At 51.3% G+C, this 13,543-nt stretch overlaps 1 protein-coding gene across 7 annotated transcripts in view; it reads right to left on the bottom strand.

Moving 5' to 3' along the window:
- The window catches only part of LOXL2 (lysyl oxidase like 2), an 88,262-nt gene that overhangs the window by 57,444 nt on the left and 17,275 nt on the right, over positions 1 to 13,543 (bottom strand). For 4 of the 7 annotated variants that reach the window (XM_073892615.1, XM_073892616.1, XM_025873831.2 and 1 more), the window contains one exon: positions 2,865 to 3,288. The exons of 1 other annotated variant lie outside the window; for it this stretch is intronic. In XM_073892615.1, coding sequence (XP_073748716.1) covers positions 2,865 to 3,288 — 424 coding nt within the window. Of the gene's footprint in view, positions 1 to 2,864; positions 3,289 to 12,937; positions 13,084 to 13,543 lie in introns of all 7 variants that reach the window. 2 more of the 7 variants (XM_073892618.1, XM_073892619.1) reach the window with 2 other exon arrangements.

The following is a 13,543-nucleotide window of genomic DNA, read 5'->3' as shown; positions in this document are numbered from 1 at the left end:
CTTTAGGGGAAAAGAACTCTTGACAGTCCAGGCTGGAAAACCTGGGAGGCCTGGGTGCTCTCCTGGGGCTTCATTACTACAGCCTACAGGTGAGGGGCACAGGTGATAGAGTAAGTGCTTGGCTATGGTGTTCCCAGGGCACACACGGAGCCGACGTGCAGGTTAAACTCCTTCCACGGGCACACAGCCCAGGGCACTGGTCACATTCTCTGGTCCCTATGCCAAGGACTGCCTGCCAGGTATTTTCAGTATTCTCCTCAATCAAAATGAATTAATCAGCTAATACTTACTGATTGCCTAACATGTACCCAGCGCTAAGAATGCTAACCTGAGGGGCACCTGGGTGGCTAAGCGTCTGCCTTCGGCTCAGGTCATGATCTCAGGGTCCTGGGATTGAGTCCCACATAGGGCTCCCTGCTTGGCGGGGAGCCTGCTTCTCCCTCTCCCTCTACTGTTCCCCCCTGCTTGTGCTCTCTCGTTCTGTCAAATAAATAAAATCTTAAAAAAAAAAAAAGAATCCTAACCTGATGCTGAAGAATTCAAATACCCTTTGTATTTAAAAGACCTCTCATGATGCAAAAACCAAGTATCACTTTATATAGACAACATAATCCTCGAAGTCCGGGAGACAATTTTTTTAGCATTTGTTTCTCTCTTCATCTTTGATATTTCTCCTTCCCTAAGTCCTGCTGGTTTCAATATCCACCCAGATGACCCTTCCAGGACTCTTTGGTCTATTGTTACTATAGTTTCTCTCCGCAGCATCTTTCCCTGGCCCTACGTCAGCCACTCTCCCACGATCGTAGCTTAGGCCTCGTCATTACCGACAGTGACACCCCTCCCCAGTGTCCATTTCAACCCTTCTGCTGTGCATCCACATCTCCACCCATCCCCAAAAATGTTTCTAGCATGCTCCTTCTTGTATTGCAATCTCCACCCTGACTGTGACCCCAGCAGCCCTCCACACAAGTCCCCCCCCGCCCCACGTAGTAACCGTCCCACTTACCCAGCCCAGACTCCAGGGACCATGGTTTCAATTGCTCCCTCGCACACTCCCTTTGCTCCCTTGAACTCTTCTCCCGTCATCCTCCTTGGGTGGCAAAGTCTGAGCCAGGTTAGCCCACCTCCCCGGCCACCCCATGCCCACACTTATGCAGGTGAACTGGGATGGGGAAAAAACCACACCCATCTAATCTGATGATAGGTAGACTTTAAGTCTGGGTAGAAATAAAATAAAGCAGTCACTGGAAAAACCCCATAGTCATTGGGAAGTATTTGTTATAAAATACCTAGGCTTGAGAGCCTGGGATTGAAAACACAAACCTGACAGATGTTACCTCTGGATCACTCAGACAGCAGAATACATGGAGATGCAGAAGTGTGGAGACATGTCCAGAGGTTTCTGTTTTTCATTTAAAGCAGGCTCCATGCTGGGCGTGGAGCTCAACGCAGGGTTTGAACTCACAACCTGAGATCTAGACTTGAGCTGAGATCAAGAGTCAGATGCTTAACCGATTAAGCCACCCAGGTGTTCTGACAAGTCCAGAGTTTTGTAAAGAACACAGGAAGTGGGTTTAAAAGCCCAGCATTTGCAGGGCACCTGGGTGGCTCAGTCGGTTGGGCGTCCAACTCTATTTCGTCTTGGGTCGTGATCTCGGGGTTGTGGGATCGAGCCCTGTGTTGGGCTTCGCACTGGGTGTAGAGGCTGCTTGGGATTCTCCCTCTTCCTCTCCCTCTGCCCCTCCCTGCCTCCCCCTCTCAAAAAAACCCCCCAAAACCAAAAAACAAACAAATAAACAAACAAAAATCAGCCCAGCATTTGCTAACTCATCTTTGCTGCTTTAATCTCGTCACTGCTAGGGACCCCCAAGTAGGCTTCAGAGAACATTTTACTCTAAGTGTGGTCTCTTGGTCTGGTTAATCCCACAGAGCATATTCAACTGCATGGAGGTAAGATACATATGATATTAGCTCCCTTTTTCCTATAATTTCTAGAATAACAGAAACCAAGGGTTAGAAGGGACCATAATAATGATCTATATCAATGACTCCCAAACCTGGCTACATATACGATCACTTGGGAGGCTTCCAAAATTTAGAGTCCTAGACTCTAGCCCAGACCTTAAACCCACAATATTACGGGTTAGCATTGCTCCCCCACCCCCCCAAGGACTGAGCTCAGGGTTCTTGGTTCCGGCACCTGCCCCCCACTCCATTCAAAGCTTTTACCAAAATATTTTTTTTTTTTTTTTTTACATAAATTGATTTGAACTCGACAAGGGAAAATAGAGTAGGCCAACCAAAGTGAAAAACCCAGAGCAACTCTGTTCCTGTCATGGATGAGCCCAGAACAGCGTCTTAGCATTAACAGTGTGAAGGCTACATGAACAGCACACTGGGGAGAGTCAGGGAACGTTGGCCTATGGGGAGCCTTTGTGCGAAAGAACAAAAGGCACCCGTTTGAGGAGGGGGAGACGGGAAGAAAGGCGCCCCATCCCCTGGCTCACGCGGCCCCCGGGCAGGACGCATGTGGCCCCGGGTAGAGACGGACTTCAGCCATTAGTGAGGGTCACCAACCGGTGTGCTCGGGCCAGGAGGAGGCTTTTCCAGGATGCAAGACTTCCTGCGCTAACACCAGGAAAGACCCGGGCAAAGTGGGACGGCTGGACCCTGGCCCCCTTCCCAGCACCCGTCTGTTCCCACCTTCCTGCCCAGACCCAGGAGGCTGTCCAGAGGCAGGATTATGGGGACCTGACACTTGACAGCAACTGCAGCTTCCTTTACCAGGCGAACCGCGCGCAGGACCGCTCCTGCTGGGGTTTCCAGAGACACTAGCACTCGGTTCCAGAGCACAGAGCCTTTACCTTCCCCCTTGCCGTAGGAGGAGCTCGCGGTCCAGGCCTTGGCCTCCACATATCCCAGCTCCCGGCAGACGACGTGGGCCGCGTGGATGGAGAAGTCGTCATCACACACGGTGCCCCACTGGCCGTTGTAGTACACCTCCACCCGGCCCTCGCTGTGCTTTCGCTTCTGGCCGGCCAGGCGCAGCTGGATCTTCACCACGTCTGGCGGCACCTGGGGCCGGGGGTACTCGGGGGCCGGCTGCTGGAAGTACTCGGGGTAGTGGGGCCAGCCCTCATACTGAGCCAGGCCCAGCGACGGCAGCAGCGAGAGCAGGGCCAGACAGCCTCCGAGGCGCCAGCCTCCACGCATCTCCATCCCCGGCCTCTGGCTGAAGGACCTGAGCGAGGGGTCGCTGGGCAGTGAGGGGCGACAGGCAGGAGCGTCCTGGAAGACAGGGAGGGATGCAGGTGACAGGGGGTCTACAAAACGTCCAGCTTAGTATTTAAAGCTCTTCACCTTCTGGACCCCGACCTCCTCTCTTCTCCCACCTGAGACTCCAGCCGACAGGTGTGTGAATCCCTACTTCTGCCCACCCACCTTTCCCTAGCTCTGAAATGCTTTTCCTTAGTGGGGCTCCTGGCAGGCACAAGGGCACATTCATACTTCATCTGAGCAGAGTTCTCTTTTTTAAGATTTTATTTATTTATTTGACAGAGAGAGAGAGAGAGAGAGAGAGAGAGAGAGCACAAGCAGGGGGAGCAGTAGAGGGAGAGGGAGAAGCAGGTTCCCCGCTGAGCAGGGAGCCTGATGCGGGGCTCGATCCCAGGGTCCTGGGATCATGTGACCTGAGCCAAAGGCAGACACTGAACCAACTGAGCCCCCCAGGTGCCCCTTGAGCAGAGTTCTTAAAAAGCCTATCTGCAGAGATGTGAGCAGAGTTCAGGGGAACGAAGGAAAGACAGCATGATACCCGGGGCTGGCACCACAGGAGACCTGTTCCCATGCCAGCTTGAGAGGGGCTGGGAGGGAGTGGTGGCCAGTGTCAGAGAGCACGGCCAAGCCTGTTTGGAGCTGTGGCTTCAGGGAAGGGTCTTAAGGCCAAACCACAGCCACAGGAGTAGGAGGAAAAAATACCTGACCTCTCTCCCTCTCTCCTGGTCTCCTGCTCTCTTTCCGGTTGTCTCCTACTGGGCAAGCCCACCCTGCCGTCCAAAGCCAAGCCTGTATGGGTAGGCCTCCTGGGGCACAGGGGATGGTGGGGAGGGAGGGCATCAGGTGGAAAGGGCAAGCTGAAGGCACCCAGCACATTCTCCGTCTTCCTGCCCACCTCTGTACAGCCGGTTCCCCAGGGCCCAGGCCCGTTCCCGCCTCTGTCATGCCATATCCCTACGGAAGTGGCCTCCGGGGTTCTCTCCTTCCCAGGTGGGCTCATCATCTAGACATGCTTCTCAACCTTTCCAGACACCTCCATGTCCCCAGGTAGGTTACAAACTTCTCAAGGGCAGGACTTGAAGCTCATTCTTTGGCTGCTCCAGAGTAAACATTACAGGTTCACGGACGTGTTTATTGAATGAGAAGGTGATCTGGTTCCAGGGACTGAGCCACTGGTGAGGTATGGAGCTTGAGAGCACTGCATGGAAGGAGTCCCGTGTGCACTCTCTGGGCATTCCTGTGTGTGGTGTCCTCCTTCCTTTGGGACGTTAGCTGACCCAGACAGAAACAGCCTCTTCCGGGGGCACAGAGCACCACAGGAAGAACACCACGTTTGACTAACACGGGCTGCTCTTCTCTCTGCACACTCCTAGCTAGGGCTCTGCTCTCAGGCTGCAGGCCCTCAGACACACCAGCATGCTGCCCACCCACACCCTGACCTCATTACACTGTGTGCTCGGGACCGCACGACGGGCGAGGCTGCTGAATGCGGAGGTCAGTGGCAAAGTCTCCTTAAGAAGCCCTCATGCAGGGCCTGTTTTTAGCTGAGCTGTGGTTTCTGCAAGCTGCAGCCTCAGACGGTCCCGATGCCAGTGATGGCCTGGGGACAGTTCTGTCCCTTTTCACGGCGTCTGTCCCTGAGGGGTGCAGGGGGCTGAGAGCAGTCTGCTCTTAGCACAGAGGGGAGGCATAAAGCTCTTTGTGGCGAACAGGAGAGGGGCTGAGTGGCCTGTCCTCAGGCAGGGGAGGACCAGACAGCAGAGTGGGGGGGGGGGGCACACAGACTCTAGAGCTAGACAGCTTGGGTTTGAATCCTCATTCTGATTCTTATCTTCTGTGCAACCTCAGGCAAATACTTAACTTCTCTGTGCCTCTCCGTGTTTCCTATCTGTAACATGGGGATACTACTATCTAGCTCACAGAAGCGTCATGAAGAGTGAATGAATGGCACATCATAAGGACCTACTGGAGCACTTCCTAAATGAAAAATTTAAATTCTTAAGACTGTGGTCACCATACCCAGGTGGAGACTACCACTAAGAATTCCACAGTGAGGATTATAGCAAGAGATAAGTGCTTAGGTCATGTGTCCTGGTCCTTCCATAGTCCAGAGAGAGGGAATACTAACTTAAAAGGACTGTAGGTGTTTCCCAGGAGAGGAAGCAGTCTTGGGATGTGGGGCCCCAGAAGCAAAACCGGGACCAGCAGGTGGAAGCTAAAAGTAAAATACTTTCTATTTTAACCCTGTACAAAGGGTTAGGTTAATCGTATTCAGTACGTCATGGCACCTCACCATCGAGGAAGGACCAGATAATGGCCCAGAACTGTCAGCATGGCCAGGCAGTGCCCAGTCTCCCATAGTGGGCTCGGGGCAAAGATGCCAGTGCTTGGGGGCCAGTCAGGCCCGAGGACTGTGGAAGGCCCCCCAGTTTCACTGGAGATCCACCCATCGTCATCATGTGACTCACGAGCAAGGCCATAAAGTCACAGGGGTTCCTGCAATAGCCCCTTTCAGGCACAGCCTGGCAAATGAGCAGTGTGGCTCTGAAGGGAAGCATCCTCACCTCCCCTGGTCACACTCCATTCCCATCAGAGCACATTTGCCCCCACAGGCTTGATCAACTATGCCTCACTAAAACCTCGAGGCCTGGTGTGAAGAAGGCAGGGATCATGATTCTTCTACAAGGGAGAAACTCAAGAACCAGGGAGGATTAAGGGCTTCACTGGAGTTGCACATCAGTGCAAGCAAAGCCAGAAGTAGAAATCCCAAGCTACCAAGGTATCAACAATCCACCAGCACATAATAGGAAAGGCCCAAATTCTGCCTGGGGCATAGAAGCCTCTATAGTTTGGCCCACACCTACATTCTTGGCTTCAGTTTCAACGACCCTTCTCTCCCCATTCTCACTCCAGATCTTCACAGGTCACCTGTCCAATCATATCAGCCTCTACTCGGCAGAAGCTTTACACCTAGATCAATGTGCCCCTGGCCCCTCCCTCTCCGCTTCCCTCCAAATAGTATATGTCACAAGCCCACCCATTCTTCAAGAAAACCTTCCCAGGTGCTCCTGTAGGGGCTAAAGGTGGGCCGCTGTAAGATGGGCCACTCTAGCATGAAGATTATTTTAAGTTAAAAGCAATCAAAACCCAGCAGATTCAGGAAAAGCTCTTCACCTCCCCCTCAACTGCCTAAAAAGAATTTAGATAGAGGACCTGCTCCAGGAAGGGAGCTGAGGACCTGCTCCAGGAACAGAGCTGAGGACCTGCTCCAGGAAGAGAGCTGCCACCGTAGAGAACTACGTTATGATGCGAGCCGGGTGCGGTAGACAGGAAGGAACCTGGCAAGGCCTGTTTGTGCCAAGTCCTGTGGTCCCGCTGTTTCTGGGGGGCCGGAGTGGCCCCCCTCCCCAGCATCTGTTTATCAAACATTTATTTTTTTATCTTCCTGTGAATTACATTCCTTCCTTTGAAGTTCCAGACCCCTACCTCCTTTCTTTAGTTCAGGATGACATACGTACCTCATTGTGCCTGCCCGTGTTTGGAGTTTCCGTGTCCGTGTAGATTCCCTATATATATGAAATTAAATCTGATTTTTCTCCTGTTAATCTGTCTTGTGTCAATATGACTCTTAGCCCAGCTAGAAAGGCCTTGGAGAGCAGAGGAAATTCTTCCTCTAATCAGAATGAATGTCTTCTCTGATTTCCTTTAAAATAGCATTTTGTTCGTGCTTTACACAATTAACCTTCCCAGGGTTAGTTAACTCCTTGAGATGATAAAGAACTCACAAGTGTAGTTTTCATATGCAAACCAACCAATCCAGAGCCCTGTCCTCTCAACTACCTCCTTACCAAAAATCTCATACTCTGGGTCACTCTGCCTCTGCCCTAATCACCCCAGGGCCAGGTACCAGACAACTTGAGAGAGCCCCTCGGCCCCTGAGTGAGCTGAAATCATTTGACCAGCCAATCCTAAACCTGCTTAGCCTGCTTCATAGGCCTCACCCATTCCTTCCTGTGACAGTCACAAGAAAGGCTCTTACCCACAGTTTCCCCTCACTCCCTCTGCCTGTGACCAACCCTGGTGCTTCCCTGTGTGGCCCCTTATTGTGTGCCTTGCCTCCCATTTCTAGGAATCAGTGAGTATAAACTTCTTCCTTCATAACGGTTTATTTTTTAAGCGGCCCTTTTTAAAAAGAAATCTTACTCTCTGCATGTGCCTAGCTCCACACTGTTCCACCCGTCTTCTTGGATTCTCCAATCTGTGGGAATGGCCAGTGTTCAATTTCTAAATCTTTCCTAGAAAAATGCTCCTGAATTTTTTGTTTCTTTTGTGGAGACTTCTGCTCCCTACTCTGGGGGATTGTAAAGTATTAGACCCAGATGCTTCTCTCTTCTTTCAAAATTAACTTTTATCCTTTTCTCTTCTGCAAAAGTTATGCAAACTAGTGATAAAAATCTGGATAATGCAAACAAGTAAAAGGAAGAAAATAATTCTCAACATCACTGATGGAGGGAACCATTACCAACACTGTGCTATGTACCCCTCCATCCTTTTTTTGTATATATGTATAACCTTTAAAACACTGGAATAATTTTCTACATACTTGCTGTGTAAACTGCGTTTCACAATTACCAGTATATTGCAAATATTATGCCACTTTGACATTTCCTTACAAGATTTTTATCGATATATCATAAAATTGGATAATCTTATCACAAAATTTTTTACTGCTATAAACATTGTGGAAATGAATATCCTTGTAGCTAAAACTCTGCACAGTCTTGGGATAAATTCCAAAAAGTAAAATTGCTGGGTCAAAGAGCTGGCAAAAAGTCAACACTTTTGCAAAACTATATTAACTGCTCTCCAGAAACACTGCCAACTTGTACATCAGCCAGTAGTATGTAGATTTCCTCACAAATTCAAAATTCTAGCTATGACCAGGTTTTCAAACCTTTCTCCATCTGATAAGCAGAAAAGGGTATTTTTGTTTTAACTAGCATTTCTTTTGTTACTAATGAGGTTGAGTGCCCTCTGCCCCCATTCTTATTGGTCACCTGCATTTCCTTTCTTCTTTCCTTTCTCTCTTTCCTTCCTTCCTTCCTTCCTTCTCTTTCTCTCCCTCCCTCCTTCCCTCCCTTTCTTTTCTTTCTCTCTCTCTCCCCCTCCCTCCCTTTTTTTTTTTTTTTTTTGAAATTCTCTCTTCACGCTTTTTATCCCCTTTTCTACTGAATGTTCGTCTTTCCCTTGTGGCTTTGTAAAATCCATTTTTCTCATTGGCATCCGAAGGGAAAAAACTGCCAGGTGAAAACCAACGTCCAAAGCAAAGCCTGGGTGGGCACAGAGCAACAGGGCCTGCGGTCTCTCCTCGCGCTGCCTCTCTTCGAGGCCAGAGGCCTGGCCTGCTGCTCCCAAGCGCCCTGCACTTGAGCTCGGGTTCAGCCCCTCCTCGGCCTGAGAGACCCCAGCTGCCTGGAGCAAGGCGGCCCGCGGGGAATCCGTCCAGGGTGGTCCCCGTTTTTGGCCACCGCCGGCAGCCTGCCGCGCCCCGCGCCCCTGATGCCGCGGGTGGAACGGAGCCGGGCACCGGGAGGTCCAGGTCCGAGCTGCGGAGGACGGGCCCGGGCCTGCGGGCTCTGCGCTCCTTCCCCGGGGCGGGCGCGGCACTCGGTCGCGCCGCCCTCCCAGCCCACTAGGGGCCCGGGCCGCCAAGTCTTCCGGGGCCGGCGGCGGCTGCACTCGGCCCGGCTCGGGCGCACACGTGAGCCCGCGGGGGCTCGGGGCGCGGCGCTGGGGTGACCAGGGTGCCCGGAGGGCGTGGGGGGAGGGTCCGCGCGCTGGCCCGGTGGCCTAGACTCCCCGATCCCGCGGCGGCCGCGCTGGGGCCAAACGGGGGGGGGGGGGGGGCGGCGCTGCCTGCGGGGCCTCTCCGGGAACCAGGGCCGTGCCAGGTTCCGTGGGAGTGGGTGTCCCCTCTCTGCTCGCATTGCCCACGTGTGTGTCTGGGGGGTGCCGTTGGTGATCTGGCACCGGACACGACCCCCAGGCTTAGCCCGGTGCCTGGCGCATGTTAGATCCTTATTTTAGAAGATTTGGGTAATGACAGGGTACAGCTGGCTCAGAGTAGACCCATCCTCATTCCTGGAAGAGGGGAGGGGGAGGGCAGAGCCCAGGCCGACCGCAGGCCTTCCAGATGGTGGGTGAGAGTCACAGTTTTACTTATAAACAACAGACCTCACAAAGGAGCTGGAACAGAGCACCAGGCAGAAGTTCTGAGATTATAGTTACATTGGCAGGGCTGTCTTACCCCTAGAAAACCATTTCCCCTTCTTGAGTGTTTTTCTCTGTAAAATAGATATATCGTTCTGACCTGTGATAAAAACGTATTCGGCCAATAAAAACAGTGGCAAAAGCAGCGCAAAAACTTGATCCCCTTCTCCTTACTTTTCCCTGGGAGGTGAGAGCTCCATCGTGGCCCCAGCTGTCTTCTCCAAACCCAGCTCTCTCATACAAAGCCATTACTTTCATGTTTTCTGGTGCCTTGTGTGAACTCCCAGTTGTGGGAATTCAGAGGACAGAGGTGACCGCAGTCAAACCTCAAGAAAGACTCCCTCTACTTTCTGCCACTGATGTAGCTAATGTCTCATATTGCATACAACTTGTTCCAGAAAGGATCATTAGAGCAGGTGAATAATGTCATTTTTTAATTGAACAGTTGCAGGGTTGGGGACTGAATTTTGGTAGCTCCTGCAGTTTGGCTCCCTTCTGTGGATTTTTCCTCTCAGAGGAGGTGACAGATTAGAGTTCGGGTGCAGAAAACGCGCCCTCCCTTCTTTTCCTGCAAGAATGGAGGAACAGCCTGTACGGCCTCCTGGTTCCTGTGCGACATCTCCTTACTCAGCTCCTTTTAGTTCAGAGAAACTTTCTCACTTGTGCTATGTAAACGAAAAGCAGTAGTACGCTTAATGAGTATTTAACTGAGCACCTATTATGTACCCAGTGTGGAGGAGCTGCGGTGGGAGAGCCAGAAGAAGTGGGAGGTGCTCCCATTCTTGTGGGGTGCGTCCTATCTCTCCGGAATGCGAGAACTGTAGGAAGAGAATTTACTCAAGTTTTAAATAGGTGGGCCCAGATTATGGGAGTGTTAGGAGTTATGGGTATGAGAGGTCCGTGTGAGTTAGAACAAAATCAGAGGTTTTTTGCCAGGAAGGACCATGCAGGGCCATCTGAAAGGGGAAGGCCATGTCCAGGTCACTTAGCTAAGGGAGCAAGAGCAGGGAATAATTTGGAGCTCTGGCTTCCCAAATCCAGGACTCCTCCCGCTTGAGCACAAAGGTCAGGAGAGGCTATGGAAGGACGGCCTTGAGCCGGGCTTGGAAGAAGAATTAGGAAAAGAAAACATGGAGTAGGCTGGACTAGAGCACGCTAGTGTGGAAAGCAATAGGTGTGGAAACCAGCCATCCGTGCAGGGACAGAAGGAGGTGGCATTTGGAAGACAGTGTTTACAAGGTGCTGGAAAAGAAGGATGGAATGGGCAGACCTCCAGAGCAGGAGGGGAATTCAGAGCCAGTCCATCAAGTCAGCCAGTCCGTCTCATTTCACTTTATAGATAAAAGAAATGAGGCCCAAGGGTTTACTGGATTGCCCCAAGGTCAATCGTTAGTAACTGGCAGAGCCTTTTCTTGACCTTGGGTATCTTGGCTTCCAATTCTACCTCCTATACTGGGATGCCTTTGTCTGTCCCCATTTTGTTTCTTGTAAGTGCCTGGCTGAGGTCAGCTTGCAGAGGACCTGGAACCATCCTGCTGGACCCCAAGATGCAGCCAGGGACCATGACAAGAGCTCGGGCTCTCAGTCTCTTCTGTAGTCTGAGTCCCTGCCACCCCCAGCCTCCAATCCCTCATCTGTGCCATGAAGAGTGTGTGCTAGCACAGGGAAGGCAAGCAGAAGTCTACTTGCATGTCACATCCACCCAGCTAGTGGTGGCTGTCTAGGGAGCTGAGTGGCTTCAAGGCCTAAGAGGCTAGAGGGCTGGCATGGGTTTGTGAGGACCGCCACAGAGTAGGGCAGGAGGGTGGCAACATGACTGCTGGGCATTTGCTGTCCTAGGCATTGGACAAACGATCTTTTTTTTTTAAATTTTTTTATAGATTTTATTTATTTATTTGAGAGAGAGAGAATGAGAGAGAGAAAGCACATGGTGGGGGGAGGGTCAGAGGGAGAAGCAGACTCCCCGCTGAGCAGGGAGCCCGATGCGGGACTCGATCCCGGGACCCCAGGATCACGACCTGAGCCGAAGGCAGCCGCTCAACCAACTGAGCCACCCAGGCGCCCTGGACAAACGATCTTAAGAACTTTCCGGTTCTCAGATTTTATGAATCCACTGAGGTCCTAAACGTCCTAGGTGAGACTATTGTTATGGGTTGAACTGTGTTCCCTGCCTTGCTCTGGTCAGTCTTTCTAGGGGCTGATCCCTCCCTCTCTGAGCCCTGGTCCTGATTCTGCTGCTAGACCTCAGTAATACTTCCTCCCTGGATCTCTGCTATGATGCTCTGCTGCTGAACCCACCCCAGACACATGCTCCACCACCCCTCCACGTGCGCATCTACTCTGCTCCACGGCTGCTCTGTCCACATCCGCCGGGGATCATATGGCCATCTGATACTTAATATGCCTCTCCATGGTGCTTTTAAAACAAGCTCTCTTCTATGATCATTGGTCAAAACACTAGTGAAGTCAAGTGGATGGGAGGGGGCCTTTGGCTCCCTCATCTTGCAATGTGTGGGTCTTCTTCCCTCTCTCGGCAACCCTTTCTCTGGTATCTATTGGCATCACTGGCTCCCTGGAGAGGTCTGTTGGGCATCTTGGAATCAGAACACAAATGTCTGAATCCTGCCTTCATCACCTCCAAGCTCTATTGATTTGGGGACAATTTACTTTTTTTTTTAAGATTTTATTTATTTATTTGACAGAGAGAGACACAGCGAGAGAGGGAACACAAGCAGGGGGAGTGGGAGAGGGAGAAGCAGGCCTCCCGCTGAGCAGGGAGCCCGATGCAGGGCTTGATCCCAGGACCCTGGGATCATGACCTGAGCCGAAGGCAGACACTTAACGACTGAGCCACCCAGACGCCCCAACAAATTACTTTTAGAGCCTGAATTTCCTCTATGGATTATGGTAATAACCTTCCGTGTGCGTGCATGTGTGTGCGTGTGTGTATTAAATAAAATAATATAAAAATTCCTAGCACACAGCATAGACTCATTCACATTAGTTTTCTTCTTTCCTTCCTGCCAACTCAGAACCCCCGATTGTGGGTACTCAGTAAATATTTATTGAGTGAGTAAGTAAAATTCCTATTCACATCCTCACACCCTACCCAAATTGCCTTTTTCTTCTGATCAATTGCATTGGAAAGCAAGGTGATAAATTCTTTCCTTATGAAATTATCGTATTTAGGAATGTAACACCTTAAAGAATAAATTAATTACTCTTCTAAGGACAGGGCACTTTTACACTGTAACAGGAACTCCTAGATATGAATTCCAATAGTCGAGTTTTATATATTGTACAATGCTAGAAGCAAGGGCAACAGGGTTTTTCCTGAGTGGGTGGACCTTCCCCATGCCCTTCAGATCAGCTGCCATAGGTACCTGCTTACCTCTGAAATTCACTGTGTAGTGACGGTGGGAGGCAGGCGTTGAGATGATTTATGGAAGATGAAGATCCCCTGGGATCCTAAAATCTCACCCGACCAGATCATCAGTGCTGGTATCTAGACGAGAATCATGGGCTGTAAGCTGGGATCTAGGAGAGACAGAGTAAGGCACAATCCCGACTCATCACAGCTGATTTCCTGGGAAATGTGCCGACACACCTGTTAGCCCTCAAAGGATGAGCCCCTGACCACCTGCTGGACTTGACAGCCTAAGGGCTGGTGAAGGTCTGAGGCAGTGAGCCATGCTGACACTCAGAGGGGAGAAGAGTTGTGTCTGCAGGGTCCACATGGCAGCCCCACAGGGAGCGGTGACTCCTAAGACCCACCTCCTCGAAGTAGCCAGCTCCAGCGACTTCTGCCTTCCCGGCTTACCTCCAACAACACCTTTAGCTGCGCTCCGGAAGCTAGAGGGGGCTGGGCATCATCTCATGCTTTAAGCATGCGAGGTAGGCCAAGCATATTCCATTCCCTCTCTAGGCCATTTCCAAATAGATGCCAGCCTCAGGAAGGAAGGCAGAATGAAAGCTTACGGGGCAGCTCAACAGGCTC

Source organism: Callorhinus ursinus, unplaced genomic scaffold (genome assembly GCF_003265705.2).
Source record: "Callorhinus ursinus isolate GAN/ISIS: 27379988/994484 unplaced genomic scaffold, GSC_fseal_2.0 scaffold4, whole genome shotgun sequence".
Classification (NCBI taxonomy): Eukaryota; Metazoa; Chordata; class Mammalia; order Carnivora; family Otariidae; genus Callorhinus; species Callorhinus ursinus.
The sequence above is the reverse complement of the archived record's forward strand: the minus strand, read 5'-3'. Positions and strand labels throughout refer to the sequence as shown.